The following is a 25,738-nucleotide window of genomic DNA, read 5'->3' as shown; positions in this document are numbered from 1 at the left end:
AATCAGGCTTAGAAGCAGAGGGACATGGCACTGGTCCTCAACCTCTGGTCTGCGGACCGCCAGGGGTCCAAATGGACACCAGGGAGTGTACAATGTACAAATGGACCCTTACAGGTCTGTAACTCTGAGAGTGTGTTGTCCTCAGTGTTAATTGAACTCTGAGAGCGTACAAAATCGTACAGATTCTCTCCTAGCTATCATTAATTTAGCTGGGGACCCCCTGGAACCCCCTCAAGGACCCCTGGGGGTCCCCGGACCACACTTTGAGAACCACTACCATAGTATGGCGTCAGCCAGCATGCTGTGATTGGCACACAACCAAACCAGTGAAGAGTGCTGCGGACCCCCATGCTAAATACAATGACCCCATGCTAAACATAATGACCCCCATGCTAAACATAATGACCCCCATGCTAAACATAATGACCCTCATGCTAAACATAATGACCCTCATGCTAAACATAATGACCCTAATGCTAAATATAATGACCCCCATGCTAACCAAAATGACCGCCCTGCGGACCCCAGTGTTGATTTTGTCGACTAAAACTATGACGAAAAATGTTGGTCGAAAAAACTAAGCTACGGTGACTAAATCGAAGACTAAATGGGTGCAGAAATACAGCACTGAGCGCACTGGCCAATACAAACTAATAGGCGAGTGCACTCCGGTGCGCAATTTCCGAACGCACCCAATATATTGACCCAATATATCGTCAACAAACAAAAACTAGACTAAAATGTTAGTCATTTTATGTTTGGTTACGTTCTGAAAATAGCCGATCTACAAGCTCACAACGCGTCGCAGCGTGACGCTTTGTGAGCTTGTATATCGGCTATTTTCAGCATGCAACCAAGTGTAAAATCAGCCATTACGACGCCATCAAGCCACCTCCAAAATACATTTTAGTCAAATAAATCAACTGTAGTTTTAGTCGACTAAAATCGTATGATATTTAGTCGACTAAAACTAGACAAAAACTAAAGTATTTCAGATGACTAAAATATGACTAAAACTAAATGGAATGTGATTCAAAAGACTATGACAAAAATGTCATCAAAATTTGATGTAAAAATCAACACTGGCAGACCCCCATGCTAACCAGACCCCCATGCTAACCAGACCCCCATGCTAACCAGACCCCCATGCTAACCAGAATGGAGGAAGCAGGAAACGTCTAGAGTTTGTGGCAATACAATTATTTTTAAAGCCATCTGATGGATCTTAAAGTTGTACTATGCAGAACGGCTTCGGTGAGGGAAGGGTATATACTATATACTGTATACAGGATCATTTGTGCTTCGGCCAAAACCAACAGAAGTTGTTATGTGACTTTTTCTCCGAAGCATAAACTAGGCTTAAGAAGGGGGGGGGGGGCAGGGGGGGGGGCGAGGGAATCAGGAGGGAGGGGGCGAGGGGGCTACAGTGAGGGGTTGGGAGGATGTAGTCTTTTTTTTTTCGTACACAACTTTCTTCATTTATTGGTAATTTGTGTTTTTTTATGCCGATGCTGATTTTCCTTTTTGGAGAGGCCCGAAAGAAATGGAAAAGAAGTTGATGGCAAGAAAAGATTTTGTTGCCTTTTTTTGTTTCGTCATCTGCTTTTAAAACAAAATAAAAGTAAGAATGTTTTGCTAAAAAAAAAGCACCGAATGACACAGATCCCATGAGATTTTTTTTGTGGACTGAAAATCCATGCTGCAACAGGATGAGGTGAGAAAACAAGGATGTCTTTATTTATTTTTTCTTTCATTTTCTTTTTTTTGCTGGATAACTGGCAGATAGATGAGGATGATGGCTCAGAAAACAAACAAACAAATACATAAACAATAGAACAACAAACAGGGAGACAAACACATCGGAGACCCCCCCCCGCACCCCCCCCCCCCCCCCCATGCTTGTCGACGGATAAGAAACAAACAACAACAACAACAAAATTAACAAAAGGAAAATAATAAAACTATCCAACTCATGCTCAAAAGCACGCGGCCCACCCATCCCACCACATGTTATGTGGTCAGATGGGTGGGTGGGCCGCACAAGGAACCAAAGTATTTTTTCCGCCAAGGAAAATGAAACCTTGTATCTCCATGTTTCACTTTTTGACTTTTTGACTTTTTTCATAAATTATGTGTGCTTGTAATTCGGCAATTTTCACCTTTTAAAAATAATGCAAAAAAGCTCTGTTTTTTGGACATACAAGGTTTCCATCTGACAGTAGGCCTGTCACAATTATTACATAATCGTCTCATCGCAATTATTTGAGATAATCGCATATTTTTTTTGCATAATCGTCATATATTTCCAAAATGTAAAAAAAAATAGTGGAAATAGCAGATCTACAAGCTCAAAACGTGTCACATCGTGACGCGTTTTGAACATGTAGATCTGCTATTTCCACTATTCAAGTTTTTTATGTAAATATAAAGTCATTAAATGATGTAAGTTATTTGTCATATCTGCTCTGTACAACCTGAGCCAAACACAAATGTACATTTTTTATTCACAATGTTCCGAATGACTGAAACACAATTAAATCGTTAATCGCGACCATTTGAGCGACAATTAATGGTGGAATAAAATGTCCTAATGGTGACAGCCCTGCCCGACAGCAAAAGTAACAAATAGAAACATCACAGAGACGAACATGGTCTGGACAGAGCATGCTGCTGTCCAGGTCAGCTGATGTCGGGGGGGTTAGGGGTTTAGGATGGTGTGAATTTCTGTGTAAACATCATGATTGGATGGATTCTGGGGCCCTAGATATATATATATATATATATAAATATAGACTGTGTCTACATGAGCACCGGGGGCTTCGCCGAGCATAGCGCCTCCTTTTGGGAGAACTTGGGAATGACCTTTCAAGAAAAGGAGCCTACAGTATATATATAGGCAGTGATGTAAGATGTGTTCTGCTTGTCTTTCTTCTTTTCCTTTCACTTAAAGGCATAGCATGTTGACTTTGCCCTTTGCACTACTGTAGTGTGTTTCTATAGGTAAACACCACCACACTACTGTAGTGTGTTTCTATAGGTAAACACCACCACACTACTGTAGTGTGTTTCTATAGGTAAACACCACCACACTACTGTAGTGTGTTTCTATAGGTAAACACCACCACACTACTCCAGTGAATGATAACTGTTTTGTTACACACAAAAACATCAAAAGTAACATACTATGCCGTTAAGTAAAAGTAGCAATACCACTCTGTTACAAGTACAAGGCCTGTATTCAACATTTTACATGAGTAATAGCATTAAAGTATTGGCACCTAAATAGTGTTTTTATAACAATCCAAATCTGCAAAGTATCTTGTAACTAAAGCTGTCGAATAATTATGGTGGAGAAAAAAAAATACAATATTTACTCAAGTAAAGTCATATTATATTATATTTAATGGTCGATGCTTGGAAATTATTTGAATGCAGAACATTGCTGTTCTGCAGCCAAACAGTGCAGTCAATAAGACGTATGTCCACCTCCTCACTAAGCTTATATACAGTACTATACTGTATGTCCATAACTGTAATGAACAATAATTCATCTTTTCAAGGCTGTAAAGACGGCATCACGTCTATCTGATGGCTGCAGTGAAAGAGGTGAAATGAGCTCAACCACAGTTTCCTGTCCACACCGTTTCAATAATTATGCCAAAACAATAAATAAAACAATATGGCCAATTCCCAAATTCTCTCAACAAGCCCTGGAGGAATTGATGATTTGAAATCCTATATTGTCACGTTATTGTATCATTTTTAATCAATTATCCGGATTGGAAAAATTGACAGACATAGCAAAGTTCACCTAGAAAGTGAAAGTATAACGTAAAACAAAACAAAAACTTTGTACACAGAAATTCCATGATATCTGTTCTCTCTTACATGTTATTAACAAGGCAAGCCTCCAAATCATGAGCAAAAAACACAAATGAGAAATGAAAACAAAAAGTAAATAAAACCTTGTTTAATTGCTTCTTAATATAGATAGATATTAATTATTATTATATTAATATAGATATCACAACTGCAGTCTGGCTTCAAAAGGAAACTTTCAGAAAAAAATAAGACATTCTCAAAATGTATCTCGTGTCAAAATGGAAAAGAAAAAGAAAAACAAAACGTGTCAAATTAGGACACAATGAGATACATTTTGAAGCATCAATGCAGAGAACATGGCTCACTGCCATGCTAATTTTGCACTTTGATTATGAGAGATTTCTTATGTATTTATTTGTTTCTGAATAAACTCTCATCACTGAGGGGTTAGCAAAATTAGCATGCGTGTGGGTGAGCATGTTAGCCACTTCGGAAGACCCCATGGGCAAGTGTAGCTCATTACACACATGGAACTTTAGTGTTAAACTGTCACCAGTGATGCATCTAAAGCCTTCCACTTAATAAACTGTCACCAGTGATGCATCTAAAGCCTTCCACTTAATAAACTGTCACCAGTGATACATCTAAAGCCTTCCACTTAGTTCACCATCAGAGTTCAACTGGGACGCGTGAGTCTGGTCTGACCAATCTTTCTAGCTACCAGTTTAAACGGTGAGCCAGTGGGTCCCCAAACGCCCCCCCCCCCCCCCCCTTACAAAAACTAAAAACTAAAATATATTATGAATTAAGCACTTGCTCTTGTTCAAAGCTCTGTTTAAAAAAAAATCTACAAGCTCACATTGTGTCGTATATTTTTTATAATGTTTTTGTTTTGTTCTTTGAAAATTTCTGAAATGCTGTAGAAATAAATGCCTTTTTTAAGGTCTGAAAAATCATATTTTGTATTTTTCAGAAAATATTTTTGAAATAATAAATACATATTTTAACAGAAAAAAAAATCAAAACGTGTACATTTTACTCACGACCCATACAAAAAATTGGCGTGTGACCCGAATAGGGGTCCCGACCCATCGTTTGGGAACCCCTGCTGTAGACTGCGCCGACAGGCTAGCGTTAGCAGTTAGCCTGTAGCTACGGCTAGCTAGCTACCTCTGCTCATGAAGTTACACTTTGTGAAGCCATGGGGGGTGCGATGCTTTGACCATGTATTACTATAATTTTTTGGGACCCTCAGGGTGCTTTGAGGATGTTTATTTTGGATCCTCAGGGTGCCAATGGGTGAGTAGCAGCAGTAAAATGCAAACAGAGTCAAACTAACCTAGCCCACCTGCATGTCCGGTCTCACACTCCTCCAGGTCCTCGTCGTCGCTCGAACACTCCGCCGACGACACGATGTCGTCCGTCGAGTGCTGCAATGACACGGAACAATCACAATCAGTCTTAAGGGGGCTACATGCTACCGTTCACGTAGCTCTGCAGAACAAAAAAAAAGTGCGAGGTTAGTTCAGGCAGTATACACTCGAGAGGTTACATGCATGCTCATTACTATGTGGCTGTATACAGCGTCACGCAAGACCCATACGTCATACACTGACGTGGCAATCAGCTGACCAATTGGGCGGGTTACTTTTTCAATTCAATTCAATTCAATTTTATTAAAGTGTCAAATCACAACAAGTTGTCTCAAGACACTTTACATGTAGAGAAGAGACCCGACATCCCACCCTGAGCAAGCAATTTAGCTTTTTTTCCCTCTTAACTGGAAGAAACGTCAGGCAGACCCGGCCTAGGCTCTAGGGTGGCGGCCTTCTGCCTCGACCGTGTCGGGGGAAAGAGGAGAGAGAGAGGAGTCTGCGTTCCTTCCGCTTTGTGTGTTCTGGTTTGTTGTTATGTGTCGTTTGCTCCCACCACCACCCCAGCACCACCAGTGGGCTCTGCTATTGGTTCTGTTCCCCATGGGGGGTTGTTTTATTTATTTGTTTTATTTTATTTCTATCTCCCTGCTCTTCATGGTTAATGATGGTTGTCTAAATTGTGCTGAGCAGGGAGAAAGATGCAGCAGAGCCTGAACGCCAAGATAAAATATTACATCCACACTTGTATTCTCATTCTATAATCAGGGGTGCACATAACTGGTGCGCATGCGCACCCAAAATAAATAATAGGCAGCACATCAGACGACGCAAGGCGCTTTTGCGTACCAACAGCTGGGACAGGAATTTCCAAGCTTTTATTTTTTAGCAAAAATAAAAAATAAAAGCCTGGAGATCGAGGCTAGGAATTTACTTCGAGTGTTGCCTCGCATCCTGACACAGACACGCTGCGACTCGCAGCACGCAGCCAGCAGCAGCTGTGTTACAGGCACTCGTCACCGATGATTAACGCACCATGATGGTGCAAAATATTGCCACCCCGCCCCCGTTGACAAAACGGCGGCCGGGGCGCAATGGACCTTTTATTGACCATTTATTTGGCGCGCACCAAGTAACAACTCCAGGTGCTCTTCTGAGAACTAGACCAAAAAAGTTATGTGCACCCCCGTCTATAATATTGGTTCAATATATCCGTGAAGTTATCTGACTGAACTGTGTGAGGTACCTTTTACCTGTAGTAAAAATAAAGGAAACCATTTTGCTGTTGTTGAAAGACAAGTCCCTGGTGGAAAACGTCTCAGGAGCCCACCTTCTCTGTATGATACACTTTTTGGGCAGAAAATAAAAATACACACCTGCGTACCTAAATGGTAATTTATATTGACTAGATCTGTAGAGGACGCAGGTGAGTAATTACAATTAACACTTTTAATAGTGGGGGGGGGGGGGGGGGGTGGGGAGGGTCCCTGCTTCATCTCTCTCTCAGCTAATCGGAAAACGTTGAAGACCCTTGGTCTAATAATTTTTAATGAATATTTTATTAGGCAAAAAATGTAAAACAGCACAGTTACATTTAAAATACTTTGTCTAAAAGGTCCGTTAAAAAAAGTCCTTGCGGTCTTGTTTCCATTGAGGTCCTTGGTATTCAAATTCATAGTCATATATAGTGGCACCAACAGTTCAAATATCAACACAAAAAAACACTATGTACAAACAAAAATATGGAGAAAAAAAGAATAATGCACAACAATATATGTACAAAAATGGAGGGGGGGGGGTCGTCTGTCTAACGGGAAAATAGTACTATTTCAGGGCTGTCCAGTCCAGAAGAGGTCTAAGCAGTGAGAGGACCGCGGTGAGGCCAGGTCACAGTCAGAGGAACGTTTTGTTTTTCCTTTCTAAATGGATGCAGTAGTTTTGTTTTATACTCCTCTGTAAGGACCTGTGCTTGTTTTATACTCCACTGTAAGGACCTGTGCTTGTTTTATACTCCACTGTAAGGACCTGTGCTTGTTTTATACTCCACTGTAAGGACCTGTGCTTGTTTTATACTCCACTGTAAGGACCTGTGCTTGTTTTATACTCCACTGTAAGGACCTGTGCTTGTTTTATACTCCACTGTAAGGACCTGTGCTTGTTTTATACTCCACTGTAAGGACCTGTGCTTGTTTTATACTCCACTGTAAGGACCTGTGCTTGTTTTATACTCCACTGTAAGGACCTGTGCTTGGAGAGGCTTTATTTCAAGCAGGCTGTCATAATATTTTCCATAACGTGGGGAAGGCTTTTCTTCCACAGTCGTTAACTAAACGTCTAATCTCTCTCAGCCCCGTCACCTCGGTCTCTCTGCCGTCAATCGTTTGCATGGATTTTCATTACTGTAGATCATCGCTGTGGACGCCGCAGTGGGAGGGGCCTGGCTGTGGACGCCGCAGTGGGAGGGGCCTGGCTGTGGACGCCGCAGTGGGAGGGGCCTGGCTGTGGACGCCACAGTGGGCGGGGCCTGGCTGTGGACGCCGCAGTGGGAGGGGCCTGGCTGTGGACGCCGCAGTGGGAGGGGCCTGGCTGTGGACGCCGCAGTGGGAGGGGCCTGGCTGTGGACGCCGCAGTGGGAGGGGCCTGGCTGTGGACACCACAGTGGGAGGGGCCTGGCTGTGGACAGTCTTGGACTGTCTTGCTCAAGGACACTTCCACACTGATCCAAGGGGGAGCGGAGTGGGGGATCGAACCTTTTCAATTCCAGTGTAAAGTAACTAAGTACATTTACTCAAGTACTGTACTTAAGAACAATTTTAAGGTATTTTTACTTTACTGGAGTATTTCCAATTTTCAGTACTTTTACTCCACTACATCTCAGAGGCAAATATTGTACTTTTACGGCACTACACTTATTTGAAAATTTTGTTTAGTTACTTTGTAGATTTTGATTATTATTACAAAACATTAACCACTTAATACACTTAACAGCCCTATATACATTTCGGCCATTTGAAAATAGCCGATCTACAAGCACAATGCGTCGCGATGCGATGCATTGTGAGCTTGTAGATCTGCTATTTTCAAAAGTTTTTTTATACATTTGAAAACTTGAAATGGGACATTCTGCATAATGAGTACTTTCTACTTTTGGTACATTAAGTACATTTTGATGCCAATACTTTTGGACTTTTACTCAAGTACCTTTTGAATGCTGGACTTTTACTTGTAACAGTCTTTCTATATTGCAGTATTGATTGCTTTTACTTAAGTAGAAAGTGTGAGTACTTGTTCGATACCCTCGTGGCCGCTCTACCTCCCTTCCCCAGTGGAGTGGATATATACTGGTCCTCTGTGGGGTCATGGATCATCTTTATAGAATTATAAATGTGAGCAGAACCTAATGGAGTCTTCATACTTGGGAGAGCTCAACGGAACCATAAATATGACTGGGCCGCAATATGGTCATAAAACACACACACACACACACACACACACACACACACACACACACACACACACACACACACACACACACACACACACACACACACACACACACACACACACACACACACACACACACACACACACACACACACACACACACACACACAGTGAGAGAGAGAGAGAGAGAGAGAGAGAGAGAGAGAGATGACCAGACCAGACACACACACAGTGAGAGAGAGAGAGAGAGAGAGAGAGAAGACCAGACACACACACATATCGACAAACAGATGTAGAGCCAGCATCTACAGTAAACTTATTATTGTATCTTATTTCTGTTCTTCAATCTGACTTCTATCTGTCAGCTGCTATGACACTAACACACACACACACACACACACACACACACACACACGCACACGCACACGCACACGCACACACACAAAATGTGTCATAATCATTCAAAATGGCTGCAAATTAGCATGGAGGCCAGTATGGAAATCCAGTTAAATGAAAGGCTTTTGGAGAATCAGATAATATGATTTACATTCAGTGTGGAGAAGCAACCTCCTCGGCTCAGATCTCAAGGCGAAGGTAACAGAAAAAGACAAAAGCAAAGAAAAGCTTCTGTAGGAGAAAATTAATTGGCCAATTGTGGGAGAAATGTGAAATAATCATAATGGCAGCAGGAATAACAGTGTTTAAAGAACCTCAACAACGTTTTTAAAGATATTCCTGAGAAATGCAGTTGGAATCCATGGACGCGCCGATTACCTGTTATCTGGAGGTGGAGACATAACCATATATAGACACACACACACACACACACACACACACACACACACACACACACACACACACACACACACACACACACACACACACACACACACACACACACACACACACACACACACACACACACACACACACACAGGGTGTGTATTTGCATGTGGTTTGACTGCCAGTCATGTGGACTGATGGCACGGTGCTGGGAGCTTGTTTTGGTTCTGCATGACGGGTCACATGACAGTTGGGCGGGTCACATCGCGGGACGATATATGGGCACACCCCTATAAGGACTATTTGCTCCCCCTAGGACTTCAAACAGTTTGCTGTGATTTTAGTTTTTATTTGTATTTATATTTGCACGGAATTTGTTGCGATTTGTTTACATTTGTTGTTTATAAACAAACAAGTTTTATTAACAACATCCATTTAGTTTAATTTATATCTATGTATCAATACACTATGGCTTCTAATAGAATATGTTTAATTTACATCTATGTATCAATACACTATGGTTTCTAATAGAATATGTTTAATCTACATCTATGCAGGTTTCTGAACCCCAGCATCCCTATGCCTTGACATAATGAGTCAGTAAACATCACTCACATGTTCAGCTGTCATCTCAACCTCCTTATGCATCCAAACCTAACCCTTATTCACCTGTCATCTCAACCTCCTTATGCATCCAAACCTAACCCTTATTCACCTGTCATCACAACCTCCTTATGCATCCAAACCTAACCCTTATTCACCTGTCATCACAACCTCCTTATGCATCCAAACCTAACCCTTATTCACCCGTCATCACAACCTCCTTATGCATCCAAACCTAACCCTTATTCACCCGTCATAACAACCTCCTTATGCATCCAAACCTAACCCTTATTCACCCGTCATCACAACCTCCTTATGCATCCAAACCTAACCCTTATTCACCTGTCATCTCAACCTCCTTATGCATCCAAACCTAACCCTTATTCACCTGTCATCACAACCTCCTTATGCATCCAAACCTAACCCTTATTCACCTGTCATCACAACCTCCTTATGCATCCAAACCTAACCCTTATTCACCTGTCATGACAACCTCCTTATGCATCCAAACCTAACCCTTATTCACCCGTCATCACAACCTCCTTATGCATCCAAACCTAACCCTTATTCACCTGTCATCATCTCAACCTCCTTATGCATCCAAACCTAACCCTTATTCACCTGTCATCTCAACCTCCTTATGCATCCAAACCTAACCCTTATTCACCCGTCATCACAACCTCCTTATGCATCCAAACCTAACCCTTATTCACCCGTCATCACAACCTCCTTATGCATCCAAACCTAACCCTTATTCACCTGTCATCATCTCAACCTCCTTATGCATCCAAACCTAACCCTTATTCACCTGTCATCATCTCAACCTCCTTATGCATCCAAACCTAACCCTTATTCACCCGTCATCACAACCTCCTTATGCATCCAAACCAAACCCTTATTCACCCGTCATCACAAACTCCTTATGCATCCAAACCTAACCCTTATTCACCTGTCATCATCTCAACCTCCTTATGCATCCAAACCTAACCCTTATTCACCTGTCATCTCAACCTCCTTATGCATCCAAACCTAACCCTTATTCACCCGTCATAACAACCACCTTATGCATCCAAACCAACCCTTATTCACCTGTCATCACAACCTCCTTATGCATCCAAACCTAACCCTTATTCACCTGTCATCACAACCTCCTTATGCATCCAAACCTAACCCTTATTCACCCGTCATCACAACCTCCTTATGCATCCAAACCAACCCTTATTCACCTGTCATCACAACCTCCTTATGCATCCAAACCTAACCCTTATTCACCTGTCATCATCACAACCTCCTTATGCATCCAAACCTAACCCTTATTCACCTGTCATCACAACCTCCTTATGCATCCAAACCTAACCCTTATTCACCTGTCATAACAACCTCCTTATGCATCCAAACCAACCCTTATTCACCTGTCATGACAACCTCCTTATGCATCCAAAGCTAACCCTTATTCACCTGTCATCACAACCTCCTTATGCATCCAAAGCTAACCCTTATTCACCTGTCATCATAACCTCCTTATGCATCCAAAGCTAACCCTTATTCACCTGTCATCACAACCTCCTTATGCATCCAAACCTAACCCTTATTCACCTGTCATGACAACCTCCTTATGCATCCAAAGCTAACCCTTATTCACCTGTCATGACAACCTCCTTATGCATCCAAACCTAACCCTTATTCACCTGTCATCACAACCTCCTTATGCATCCAAAGCTAACCCTTATTCACATGTCATCACAACCTCCTTATGCATCCAAAGCTAACCCTTATTCACCTGTCATCACAACCTCCTTATGCATCCAAACCTAACCCTTATTCACCCGTCATCACAACCTCCTTATGCATCCAAACCTAACCCTTATTCACCTGTCATCACAACCTCCTTATGCATCCAAACCTAACCCTTATTCACCTGTCATGACAACCTCCTTATGCATCCAAACCTAACCCTTATTCACCTGTCATCACAACCTCCTTATGCATCCAAACCTAACCCTTATTCACCCGTCATCACAACCTCCTTATGCATCCAAACCTAACCCTTATTCACCTGTCATCATCACAACCTCCTTATGCATCCAAACCTAACCCTTATTCACCTGTCATCATCACAACCTCCTTATGCATCCAAACCTAACCCTTATTCACCTGTCATCATCACAACCTCCTTATGCATCCAAACCTAACCCTTATTCACCTGTCATCATCACAACCTCCTTATGCATCCAAACCTAACCCTTATTCACCTGTCATCACAACCTCCTTATGCATCCAAACCAACCCTTATTCACCTGTCATAACAACCTCCTTATGCATCCAAACCTAACCCTTATTCACCTGTCATCATCACAACCTCCTTATGCATCCAAACCAACCCTTATTCAAATGAACTGTGCTGCTGCACAGCTGCTGTTGGAAACAACCCATGCTGCTGTTTGCATATGAAAATCACACAGTACATGAGAGGCTCATGTACTGTGTGTGTGTGTGTGTGTGTGTGTGTGTGTGTGTGTGTGTGTGTGTGTGTGTGTGTGTGTGTGTGTGTGTGTGTACTGTGTGTGTGTGTGTACTGTGTGTGTGTGTGTGTGTGTGTGTGTGTGTGTGTGTGTGTGTGTGCGCGTGCGTGCGTGCGTGCGTGCGTGCGTGCGTGCGTGCGTGCGTGCGTGCGTGCGTGCGTGCGTGCGTGTGTGTAACGATGACGTTCAGATCCATGCTCTCCTGCACTGAGGAGTTTCTGCTGTGATCTAGGCTGGAGGCAAAACAAACCAAATGCGTAGATTTTTATGAAAGGCACAGCGGAGGTTATCGGTGGTATGTGTCTAAAGCCCCCATCCTTTACAGTAATGCAAAAAGTATATTCAAGAGTATATTCAAGACATGAAACATACCTGGGACATACATTTAATATTGCAGGCGATTGGGAAGAGCAAGTCAGAGAACTGTATGATGACTACTCAGTCAGACTGGACTAGAATGGATTCAGGAAAAGGCTGTTGTGTAAACCAAGGCTAGTCCGGAATTCTTCCTAAGCGATCAATGCCATCGTTCAGGTTTACAGTTGAAGTGGGCGGCGTCCGATAAAACAACTGTTACGCTCAACAACCGCATCGTCACAGATCCGCTTGTCCATGTGTGACCTATGAGCAGAACAGGACATGATATACCTGATAATGGTGATCAGTGTGTGTGTGTGTGTGTGTGTGTGTGTGTGTGTGTGTGTGTGTGTGTGTGTGTGTGTGTGTGTGTGTGTGTGTGTGTGTGTGAGTAATTGAGTGAGTGAGTGAGTGAGTGAGTGGTGGTGTGCGTGCGTGCATGCGTGCATCCGTGCATCCGTGTGTGTGTGTGTGTGTGTGTGTGTGTACCTGTACGGTGGGTGGGGAGCGGTGTTTTCGGGTGGTGGTGGTGGACAGGGTGGTGGTGGTCTCTATGAAGGTGGTGGACATCTCCGGGGGCGTGGCCGTGCTGCGGGCGGACCCCCCTCCGGCCCCGCCCCCTCCGAGGGGCACATCCCCCACCAGCCTCACGCTGCCGTTCACCTTGATGTTGGCGTTGCCCTCGGCGGCCATGTTGAGAACCTTCAGGCCGTTGTAGTACAGACCGGACAGCTGGCCCTGGAAGGGCCGCCCGCGGTCACTGCCCCCGATGCTGACCGTGGCCTGGGTGTTGAAGATGGTCAGCTGACGGCCTGAGGGGCAGGAATATAGAGCTATTTAACACTGTTACTGAACAAACACTCTATAATGATTACTATCACAATATAGAGCTATTTAACACTGTTACTGAACAAACACTCTATAATGATTACTATCACAATATAGAGCTATTTAACACTGTTACTGAACAAACACTCTATAATGATTACTATCACAATATAGAGCTATTTAACACTGTTACTGAACAAACACTCTATAATGATTACTATCACAATATAGAGCTATTTAACACTGTTACTGAACAAACACTCTATAATGATTACTATCACAATATAGAGCTATTTAACACTGTTACTGAACAAACACTCTACAATGATTACTATCACAATATAGAGCTATTTAACACTGTTACTGAACAAACACTCTATAATGATTACTATCACATTATAGAGCTATTTAACACTGTTACTGAACAAACACTCTATAATGATTACTATCACAATATAGAGCTATTTAACACTGTTACTGAACAAACACTCTATAATGATTACTATCACAATATAGAGCTATTTAACACTGTTACTGAACAAACACTCTATAATGATTACTATCACAATATAGAGCTATTTAACACTGTTACTGAACAAACACTCTATAATGATTACTATCACAATATAGAGCTATTTAACACTGTTACTGAACAAACACTCTATAATGATTACTATCACATTATAGAGCTATTTAACACTGTTACTGAACAAACACTCTATAATGATTACTATCACAATATAGAGCTATTTAACACTGTTACTGAACAAACACTCTATAATGATTACTATCACAATATAGAGCTATTTAACACTGTTACTGAACAAACACTCTATAATGATTACTATCACAATATAGAGCTATTTAACACTGTTACTGAACAAACACTCTATAGTAATGATTACTATCACAATATATAGCTATTTAACACTGTTACTGAACAAACACTCTATAGTAATAATTACTATCACAATATAGACCTATTCAACACTGTTACTGAACAAACACTCTATAGTAATAATTACTATCACAATATACTGTATAGCTATTTAACACTGTTACTGAACAAACACTCTATAGTAATAATTACTATCACAATAGAGAGCTAAACACTTATTTTACACCTTAACTGAGTTCCACGTGCACACTCTCAAAGTCACAAAGGTATAAATGACCACTGAGTATTTTACAGTGTTCTACGAAGGAAGCGAACAACAGCGCTGTTCCGATACGAAGGACATGAAGAGGTTATACTGAAAGATCCTCTGAGTTAATTACATGTATTAATCAGTGTTAAATTAACACTCCATATTATGTTACATTATAGGATGTGTCATTTAGGATGAGAACGTATAAAACTTAATTGGGGTGTAATTGAGGTTTTGAAGTAATCACCTTTCAGGTCTGTATTACTATCCTTTTTATGATGTAAATTTGATTCATTATATTTAACTGTCAAATGTAAAAAAAATCTATCTATTAACCCACAACGTGTCACAGTATGACGGACCCTTACAGGTCCATTTGGTTCCATTTGTACACTCTCGGGTGTGTAACCCGTAAGGGTCGATGTGAAACCCCCTCAAGGACCCATGAGGGTCCCTGGACTACACTTTGAGACCCACTGGTTTAGCAGAGTGTTTCCAGTGAGTCAACACCTTGACTCTGTTTGACCAGAATGGAACAGAGCCTTCATTAGTGTCATTGTAACAACCAGAATGGAACAGAGCCTTCATTAGTATCATTGTAACAACCAGAATGGAACAGAGCCTTCATTAGTATCATTGTAACAACCAGAATGGAACAGAGCCTTCATTAGTATCATTGTAACAACCAGAATGGAACAGAGCCTTCATTAGTATCATTGTAACAACCAGAATGGAACAGAGCCTTCATTAGTATCATTGTAACAACCAGAATGGAACAGAGCCTTCATTAGTATCATTGTAAGGAAGTAAGGAAGAGGCCCAAATTTCTTTCCAATATGGCTGCTGTGCGTAGAGCCTAATTGTCCATTTCACATTCATATTAGTAATATATTCACGCGTTCATCACTTTAATGGTGTAGCTGTTAAAAATATGGGTCCTGATTTGTATTATTTGATCATGTGCAGCTTGTATAGATTAATCTATAAACCTTTAGCCTCATGGCATAATTGCCTTAGTCATATTTTTAAGGTTTTCAGAGGTTTTCATATAGTTGACTTCAGTGTGATTGGTCAATCAGTTTTTACCGCATGCAAAAAAACACACGGATCGAACTGGGTTCGTTTGAAGAAAAAAAAAATGCATCGCCGCAGCCACTTGCTGCACGGCAAATTCAGAGCCGGTGTGCATGAGGTCATAGAGAAGAGTGTTCATTTAAACAATGATTTTGTCCGTTTTTTCAGTGCGAAAAATCTCACCCTGTCTGCAAAGGCCTTAACTCTACTCTCCTAACAATGCTGATTCATCCTGCCTTACTACCAATGTCCTCAGCCTATCAGAATGCTTGCTACATTCAAAACTAATTACTTAGGCAGAAAGTGATTTGGGAATGTAACAAGCATTCTGATAGGCTGAGGACAAAGGCAATAAGGCACAATGAAGCAGCAGCAGTGTGCTACAAGGCTAATGATACGGTACAGCATTACTGATCAGTTAATCATGTTTTTTGTATTAATAATGTAAATCTGCAAAGCAACTAGTAAATACATTTGTCAAATTAATTGTGAGTGGAAATACAGCTTGAGAAAATAAAGCATTTTTTTGCAGGCAAAGTGATGAAAACAGCGTTATAAATGATTTATTAAGTGTGGTTTACCTTTATCCTGAAGCCACTCCTCTACCGGTCTGGCGTATTTGAACGGGATTTTCTTATTGGCCATTTGATAGCGTTCAAGGTCGCTGTTCCCTTTAAAAAAAAAAGTTTAAGAAAGACATGTTAGGAAAAGCTTTTATGAAACATTTATAAAGCATTTATAAAACATTCATAAACATGTAATAATCAGGGGTTCAGTCATCATTAAGGTCTGCTGTTTTTTTTAAATAACAATGTTACAAAAATAAATCTACAGGAAGTTAACTTTTGTATTAATAATATAACAAACAATACTTTGGTGATGTTCTATATTGTCTGAATCAGCTTTATTTGTGTTCGTTTATGTGCTAAAAGAGCAGTCAATGTAATGTAAGTCAATGAGGAGCATATTTTTAATTATCAATTTCTAATCAACGGAGCAATTATTTTTGATTTCTTGTCCACCTTTGGAGTTACATCACGGCAAGGTAACTACACAACCCTAACCTCTACCACAGTGTCTATAAGGTAACTACACAACCCTAACCTCTACCACAGTGTCTATAAGGTAACTACACAACCCTAACCTCTACCACAGTGTCTATAAGGTAACTACACAACCCAAACCTCTACCACAGTGTCTATAAGGTAACTACACAACCCTAACCTCTACCACAGTGTCTATAAGGTAACTACACAACCCTAACCTCTACCACAGTGGTCTATGGTAACTACACAACCCTAACCTCTACCACAGTGTCTATAAGGTAACTACACAACCCTAACCTCTACCACAGTGTCTATAAGGTAACTACACAACCCACACCTCTACCACAGTGTCTATAAGGTAACTACACAACTCTAACCTCTACCACAGTGTCTATAAGGTAACTACACAACCCTAACCTCTACCACAGTGTCTATAAGGTAACTACACAACTCTAACCTCTACCACAGTGTCTATAAGGTAACTACACAACCCTAACCTCTACCACAGTGTCTATAAGGTAACTACACAACCCAAACCTCTACCACAGTGTCTATAAGGTAACTACACAACCCAAACCTCTACCACAGTGTCTATAAGGTAACTACACAACCCAAACCTCTACCACAGTGTCTATAAGGTAACTACACAACCCAAACCTCTACCACAGTGTCTATAAGGTAACTACACAACCCTAACCTCTACCACAGTGTCTATAAGGTAACTACACAACCCAAACCTCTACCACAGTGTCTATAAGGTAACTACACAACTCTAACCTCTACCACAGTGTCTATAAGGTAACTACACAACCCTAACCTCTACCACAGTGTCTATAAGGTAACTACACAACCCTAACCTCTACCACAGTCGTCTTGTCCTTTAACACGGCAGCCGTCAGCTGGGTGGACCAGAGCAACGTTTATTACTACTATTACTACGTTAACACATCTACGTTTATTAACCTAGATTTGAGATTAAAAAAATATATAGCAGATCTACACGCTCATAGCTTGTAGATCGGTGCCGCACTATGAGCTTGTATATCTGCTATTTTTGAATAGCCCAAATAAACCTTAAAATGACACAGATGTGTTCCCAGTCTTAATGGATTAAGTTGCTTGATTCAGTATTTGAATATTTGATATTCATTTTAACAGACACGCCTCCTTCCTATACAAACCCATTGTAACTTCAAACTCCATTTTAACCAACTTTAGATTCATTGAAAACACCCGTCCTTGGTTCTGGTGACTCATATTGTCCTTCTAAGGAGGAGACCGTGTTCATGTTCTCAGACGGGGGGCCGGCCTGTCCCTGAGAGATGTTCGGTCATCCGCGAGAGACATCCGCGAGAGCGGACTAGAACCGCTGCTCCTTCACTTGGAAAGGAGCCAGCTTAGGTGGTTCAGGCATCTATAGCACGGATGGCTCCCTAGCGTCTCCCTATAAGGGAGGTCCTCGCTGTACGTCCCACTGGGAGGAGAGACCCCAGGGCAGACCAAGGACCAGATGGGGGGATTATATCTCCACACTGGCCTTGGAACGCCTCAGGATCCCCCAGGAGGAAGCTAATGCTAATGCTAATGTTGCTCTGGAAAGGGAAGTCTGGAAATCTCTGTTGGCACCGCAACCCGAGTCTGGATAAGCTGTTGTATATATATATGATAAGCTGTTGTATATATATATGATAAGCTGTTATATATATATATATATGATAAGCTGTTATATATATATATGATAAGCTGTTATATATATATATATGATAAGCTGTTGAAGATGAACGGATGGATGTTTTGGGGGGTTTTTTCTACATTTTTATGCCACGATTTTGGAACCCATTTTTTCCACCCAGTGCCAATGCCTCAGCTGTAATCCTGGGCGTTACTCTCTGCCAGCCTGGGGAGAGCCCCGAACTGAGCTCATACATAACAGCAGGCCGTTATTCCAACCAGTTCCTTTCCCCTCCATCAGGCCCCCGGGCTGACCAGGGGGAGGCAGTATAGAGACCAGGATTACTGCATGTTTTTTACTGCATGATTAACGGGGAGAAGATGAAAACTCCACACAGAAAGGCCCTTTAACCCCACCTAGAGGGAATGGATGGATGTTTTAACACAAATATTCTCTTCTGGGGGTCCGCGTGGCCCAAAACATGTCATTTTGGGGGGTCCTTGGCACAAAGGGAATTGAGAACTATTGATTTAGAAGGCATTTTGTAGAAGCCTCAGGTCTTAATGGGTTAAATCCTGTCAGTGTGGTGTAAATGTGCCGTTATCAGAGCTTGTCTCTCAGAGAGAGAGAGAGAGAGAGAGAGAGAGAGAGAGAGAGAGAGAGAGAGAGATCGGCTATTGTGTGACACTGTAGTATGATGTAGAGGTGTAGTTCTAGACTCTATATAACATTCATAGATTGTGTAATAGTTGTCTGGTTACGATAGACTACATGTCGCCTCAAAGCCTGTAGGAGTGGGTGTTACCTCAACACAGAACAGATGGAACCTCCAGCATCCACTGAGTGTACTCCGCACACGCGCGCGCACACACACACACACACACACACACACACACACACACACACACACACACACACACACACACACACACACACACACACACACACACACACACACACACACACACACACACACACACACACACACACACACACACACGTTATGTAACATTAATGAACAGCTTTTCCCTTGGTACTGACATAACAGCCCAGGAGTAAAACACTGAGCTCTGTGGTGACACATACACTTAAAACGAGAGTTAAGCATATAACTAAGGTTCTACGAATTCCGGATGACCGCCAGAGGCAGTGTTTTCAACACCTCGACATTCATCGCACGCTCGCGCATAGGTCGAATATTAATACCAACAAAGTCACTCGTGACCTGTGTACGCGCACGCCACCTATATAGGTGCGGTGCACACAGCGTTCATCCTCATGAAATCTTTTCGTCGAGAACGAGATTCCGAGTGACAGTCAACTCTGGCGGTCATCCGGAATTGGTAGAACCTTAGTTATATGCATAACTCTCGTTCTACTTCATTCCTTCTGACCGCCAGAGGCAGTGTTTTCAACACCTGGATGACTAATACCAACATAGTCACGAGGAACCTGCCCTTACCTGACCATCAGTTGCAGGTAGAAGAGGCCGACAGCACCGCCATCGCCATGGGATGAGGGGCGGCCACATTCACCCTATAGAAGCGGGCAAACGTGCAGGAAGAAGCCCCTCAATGCGGGACACCCCTCAATGCAGCCCAGGAGGTGGACACGCTCCTGGTCGAATGACATCTCACAGGAGGAACAGGCAAACCCTTGCGTTCGTAGGCCTGCAGAATGGCATCAACAATCCAGTGAGAGAGTCGTTGTTTGGACAGAGCACACCCTTTCCTGTGCCCTCCATAACAGAGAAACAGTGCGTCCGACTTCCGAAACACAGAAGTCACATCCACATACTGCCTCAGGGCCCGGATGGGGCACAGCAACCCACGATCAGGATGCGATCCCCCTGCCCCTGGCTGTGGGCATAAGCCGTCAATCCGACAGGCTGGTTGATATGGCAAGCTGAAAGCCTTTTTGGAAGAAAGGAGGGGTTGGGCCACATAGTAACCCCAGACCCATCCGAAGTCCACCTCAAACAGTCCCTAGCGACAGACAGGGCCTGGAGTTCCCCCACTCGCTTGGCAGATGTAATGGCGAGGAGGAAGGCGGTTTTAACAGACAGCCACCTGAGATCAGCCCGCTCCAGCGGCTCGAACGGCGGAGAACACAGGGCTTCCAGGACCGTAGGCAAGTCCCACGAGGGCACCCGAGTGACATGCGGGGGGTGCAACCTAAGAGCCCCCTTCAGATAGCGACTCACCAAAGGATGAGATCCGACAGTACGACCGTCCACCAGCCCATGCTGAGCCGAAATGGCGGAAACATACACCCTCATTGTAGAGGCTGAGAGCCCCTTAACCAGCAATGTCTGCAGATAGCGGAGCAGAATTGGTACCGAGCACATGACTGGATCCACCTGTTGGCCCTCACACCAACTACGGAACAATTTCCATCTGTTAGAGTACAGCGCTCTAGTGGAGGGTGCACGAGCGTTCAGCAAGATATGGACAACCGCCTGATCGCAGGAGTTCAGCAGTGAACCCGGCCCCTCAGGGGCCAAACATGAAGCTGGAGGCGATCTGGCTGGGGATGCCAAATGCAGCCCCCTATTTGCGACAGGAGATTCCGTCTCGACGGGAGAGGCCAAGGCGCTCCGTTGAGAAGCCGTCGGATCATGGGAAACCATATCCTCCCCGGCCAGTATGGAGCCACCAGCAGCACCGTGTGACCGTATGTGGCTATTCTGTGAAGCGTCAGCCCGAGCAGTGGAATTGGAGGGAATGCGTACAAGAGGCAGTCTAGGGGCCATGGGTGAGCTAATGCGTCCTGCCCCAATGGACTGGTTGGATCCGACAGGGAGAACCATAGTCGACAGTGTGTTGATGTGCTTGAAGCAAACAGATCCACTTCTGCTCTCCCGTACCTCTCCCAGATCTCCTGAACCACTGAGGGGTTCAACCTCCACTCGCCTGGAGGAGGACTCTGGCGAGAAAGCATATCTGCAGCCTGGTTGTGAACACCTGGCAGATGTACTGCCCTGAGACTGGCAAGGCGAGGAAAGGCCCACTGAAGAAGTCTCTGAGCCTCCTGCAGAGACTGCCTGGACCTGACACCTCCCTGATGGTTCACATGGTAGACCGTTGATGTATTGTCTGATCGGACAAGGACATGTTTTCCTTCCAAGGCGGGAAGGAAATGCTTGAGGGCTAAGTACACTGCACGGAGCTCCAGCGCATTTATATGTTGTAGCTCCTGCTGAGGGCCCCAGGTTCCTCTTACTGTCCTGTGATTCCACACAGCCCCCCAGCCTGAGAGAGATGCATCCGTCACCACTATCTCCCGGCGAGAGGGCAGTGAGCCCATGGCGACGCCCCGGCATAGACTCGCCCTCCTTCTCCAGGATTCTAGCAGCCGATGGCACTGGCTGGAGTTCCTCACCAGCCTCTTATGGTGCCTCTTGGAGTCGAGGCCCAAGCCGTTGACCAACCGCTGCAGGGGGCGCAACGAAAGGAGTCCCAGGGGCACAATTGCGGATGCCGCAATCAATGTGCCCAGCAGACGAAGGAGCAGGCCGTATGTCAGCCTTGTACTTCCCCGTACCCGAGCGACAAGGCCCACAATGTCGTCCACTCTCCGCGGGGAGGGGCAGGCCCGCATTGAAACTGAATTGAGGGCGATGCCGATGAACACAACAGTTTGACTGGGAGCCAGAGAGCTCTTGGCGAGATTCACCGTGAGCCCCAGCCGTGCGGCATGGGCCAGAAGGGTGGACGTGTCGCTGAGTGCCTGCTCTTGGTTCGAAGCACATACCAGCCAATCGTCTAAGTACGGGAGGATCCGCATGCCTCTGGATTGCAGCGGAGCAAGCGCCACCGCTACGCATCTGGTGAAGATCCGGGGGGCGAGAGAGAGCCCGAATGGGAGCACCCGGAACTGATAAGCCCGCCCCTTGAAAGCAAAGCGGAGAAACTGTCTGTGGTGTGGTGTGGTGCTATTGGCACATGAAAATAAGCATCTTTCAGGTCGATGCTTGTGAGCCAATCGTTCTTTGACACAGTCTGGAGAACATCCACTGTGCGCAGCATTCGGAAACGAAAAACCTTCAGGTACTGATTCAACTGCCTGAGGTCGAGGATCGGCCGAAGGCCGCCGTCCTTCTTCGGAATAAGGAAATAGATGGAGTAGAACCCTCTTAGCTGAGCTGAACCAGGTACATACTCTATGGCTCTCTTCTCTAGGAGCTCTGAAATCTCCCGGCTGAGGGCTTGAGACCTCAGCGGGTCGTCAACCACCGTCATCCGTACCCCTGTGAAACTTGGGGGCCGACGATTGAATTGAATCCTGTAACCCTTGGACAGCGTTGCCACCACCCAAGGGTCTGAAGTCAAGGCTTCCCAGCGGCTGAGATGTTGTGGGGTGAACCGGCTGGGGCCCGGGTCGGGAGTCACCTCCGACTCCCCCGGCCCTGGAATGGTTTAGAGGATCGGCCGGCAGGGGCCCCACGCCTAGGAGCCCTGCCTGTGGGCGGCCGGAAAGAAGGCTCTTGGGGGCCCTGTTGGGGTTGGCCCTGCCGAGGAAAGGGACGTCTGGCTCCCGAGGAGCTCTGGCCCCTGGCTGCTGGGTAAGGAGTGCCCGTGAGTCTAGGCTGAGGTGACTTGAACACTACGCTCCAGGGCCTCTTGAGCTGCGGGCCCAAACATCTGGCCCAGAATGACAGGTAGTGTGCGGAGTGTCCTCCTGCACCCCTCCGACAACGGGGCCTGGGCGAGCCACACCTGGCGACGAGCCAAAGTCAGAGTGGACATCAGTCTGCCAAGTTCCCTCGTCATATAAGCGAAAGCGTGGAGTGAGGCCTCACTCAGGCTCTGTGACGGGGCGTCACCCCCCGCCGTTGGTATTAATATTCGACCTATGCGCGAGCGCGCGATGAATATCCAGGTGTTGAAAACACTGCCTCTGGCGGTCAGAAGGAATGAAGTAGAACTCCATTGTGTACTGATAGCTTGTGCCTTAAAGGAGCATTTCAGCCCTGGAAGAAACTGCAATCACTTAATGTTAATAGTATTTGTAGTAGATTACAGTAGAACAATTTAAAATGTGCACCCTATGGCCAGAAAAATTATGAAATCTGTGTGTTTGACTAGGGTTTGACTGGACTGCTGCAATACTACAATGACCATAATGCTTTGGTGCACTGCCCCTCCTTGTGGGGAGTGGAGGCTACATGTGGGTGTGATCTTCAACAACACACAACATGTGTACCAGTGTTCGACAGTGTTGCCATGTCTACTTATTATAAGCGGCTTCTTTCTAAAATGTAGTTGATATTTGGGCTTGTATCCAAATGTTTTGATTGTTGTTTAAACCAGTGGTTCTCAAACATGTTCATGTATTTTTCCACGGACCCCGATCTGAAATTATAATTTGTGCCAGGTAGCCCCTACCAAATATGTGTTGTTAAAACGATTACAAAATATTCCACATTTTGCACTTTTTCCCCTCAAGATTTTTTGGAAAATAGCAGATCTACAAGCTCACAATGGGTAACAAGACGCGTTGTGAGCTTGTAGATCGGCAATTTTCAAATATATAATATCCCATGTCTAGGTTTAAAGTGCTCTTGGCCTAGTTATCTTCTTTTGGGCTTGTTTTCATAGACTGGTTTCTTATTTCTTTCACAATATCTGGCAACACTGGAAGTCAGAAGCGTCCATCTCATCCTTCATTTCCAAGGATTCGTTAGTGATGTCACATCACTGACAAATCCCTGGTATCTTTATGCCGTTCTACTTCCGTGTAGCATAGTAGCGACATAACTGTCGAATCCTTGGTATTGTGATCCTAGCCTTTCAACAGTGTTTGTTTACCGTCGCTCCACGCTGTATTTGGATTCTTTCACGCTTAAGCTTATGAAACACTAAACAGGATTATTATTTCATGTCAACATTCAAGTACAACCATCAGAAGATGTAACTCAGGTAAAGTGATGCGCCACTCTGCAAATTTAGCGGGGGCTGCCCGCTGGCCGCATGAGCAGCAGCCGCCGCTGCCTCAACTCTATGGGGTTAGGGTTAGGGTTAGGGTTAGGGTTAGTCCAAGACGGTTCAAGGTTGGACCAGATCTTGGGGACACCCCTTGGGGCTGTCTTTGGAGCTGGTCTGACTGAGACGCGTCGAGACAACATGTAGTGCGGAAAGGAATGAGACCATGCCGTCGTGACGTAAATAACGTCACAAGATATTCGAAGATTACTAGATATCTAAAAACACAGATTATACACAAAAAAAAAAACAGGATCTTGTTTCTTGAGTCCTAAACTTCATTAAAATAAGATCTGGTTGCAAAATCGGTGAAATGTCCCTTTAACTCTTTCACTGCCAGACTTATTTCAAACTGTGTCGTCCCAGTGCCAGGAAAAAGGTGCATTTTTTCTCTGTTTGTTTTTTAACATTGAAGTGAATGGAGCAGCATTTTTTTGGATAGCGTTATCTCCTAGTTCCTTTGAGATAAACCAAAAAAATCAGAAAAATTAAAAAAAAAAAAAAAAAATCAAATCTTTTTTTTCATATTTTCGTCATTCCGTCATTGGCCATGATAGCCATAGAGCCATCGGACGGGAATTCCAGTTTTTGGCAGTTAAAGAGTTAAAGGGGAGACAAACACATGAAATGAAATGAAAAGCTCAGAGGGATAAAAGTCACAACAAGATGAGACGTTGGTGTGAGGGGGAGAGTTCTGAAAAGCTGCTGTCCAATGAGTCACATCCCGTGATGTTCATACTCATTAAATCACATCCAATGAGGTTCCTAGACTCATGAAATCACATTCAATGAGGTTCCTAGACTCATTAAATCACATCCAATGAGGTTCCTAGACTCATTAAATCACATCCAATGAGGTTCCTAGACTCATTAAATCACATCCAATGAGGTTCCTAGACTCATTAAATCACATCCAATGAGGTTCCTAGACTCATTAAATCACATCCAATGAGGTTCCTAGACTCATTAAATCACATCCAATGTGGTTCCTAGTCTCATTAAATCACATCCAATGAGGTTCCTAGTCTCATTAAATCACATCCAATGAGGTTCCTAGTCTCATTAAATCACATCCAATGAGG

General features: G+C 43.9%; 1 protein-coding gene across 1 annotated transcript in view; it reads right to left on the bottom strand.

The window, feature by feature from the left end:
• Window positions 1-25,738, bottom strand: part of LOC308074138 (neurexin-3a-like) — a gene marked incomplete at both ends in the record, with an annotated part of 212,376 nt that overhangs the window by 13,375 nt on the left and 173,263 nt on the right. Inside the window, 3 exons of the mRNA XM_080413470.1 lie at window positions 5,171-5,249; window positions 13,394-13,716; window positions 16,536-16,625. Of these exons, the coding sequence (XP_080269596.1) occupies window positions 5,171-5,249; window positions 13,394-13,716; window positions 16,536-16,625 (492 nt within the window). The remainder of the gene's footprint in view (window positions 1-5,170; window positions 5,250-13,393; window positions 13,717-16,535; window positions 16,626-25,738) is intronic.

This window comes from Gymnoscopelus braueri (genome assembly GCF_963280865.1).
Source record: "Gymnoscopelus braueri genome assembly, chromosome: 19".
Taxonomy (NCBI): Eukaryota; Metazoa; Chordata; class Actinopteri; order Myctophiformes; family Myctophidae; genus Gymnoscopelus; species Gymnoscopelus braueri.
This window is presented reverse-complemented; position numbering and strand designations above follow the sequence as displayed.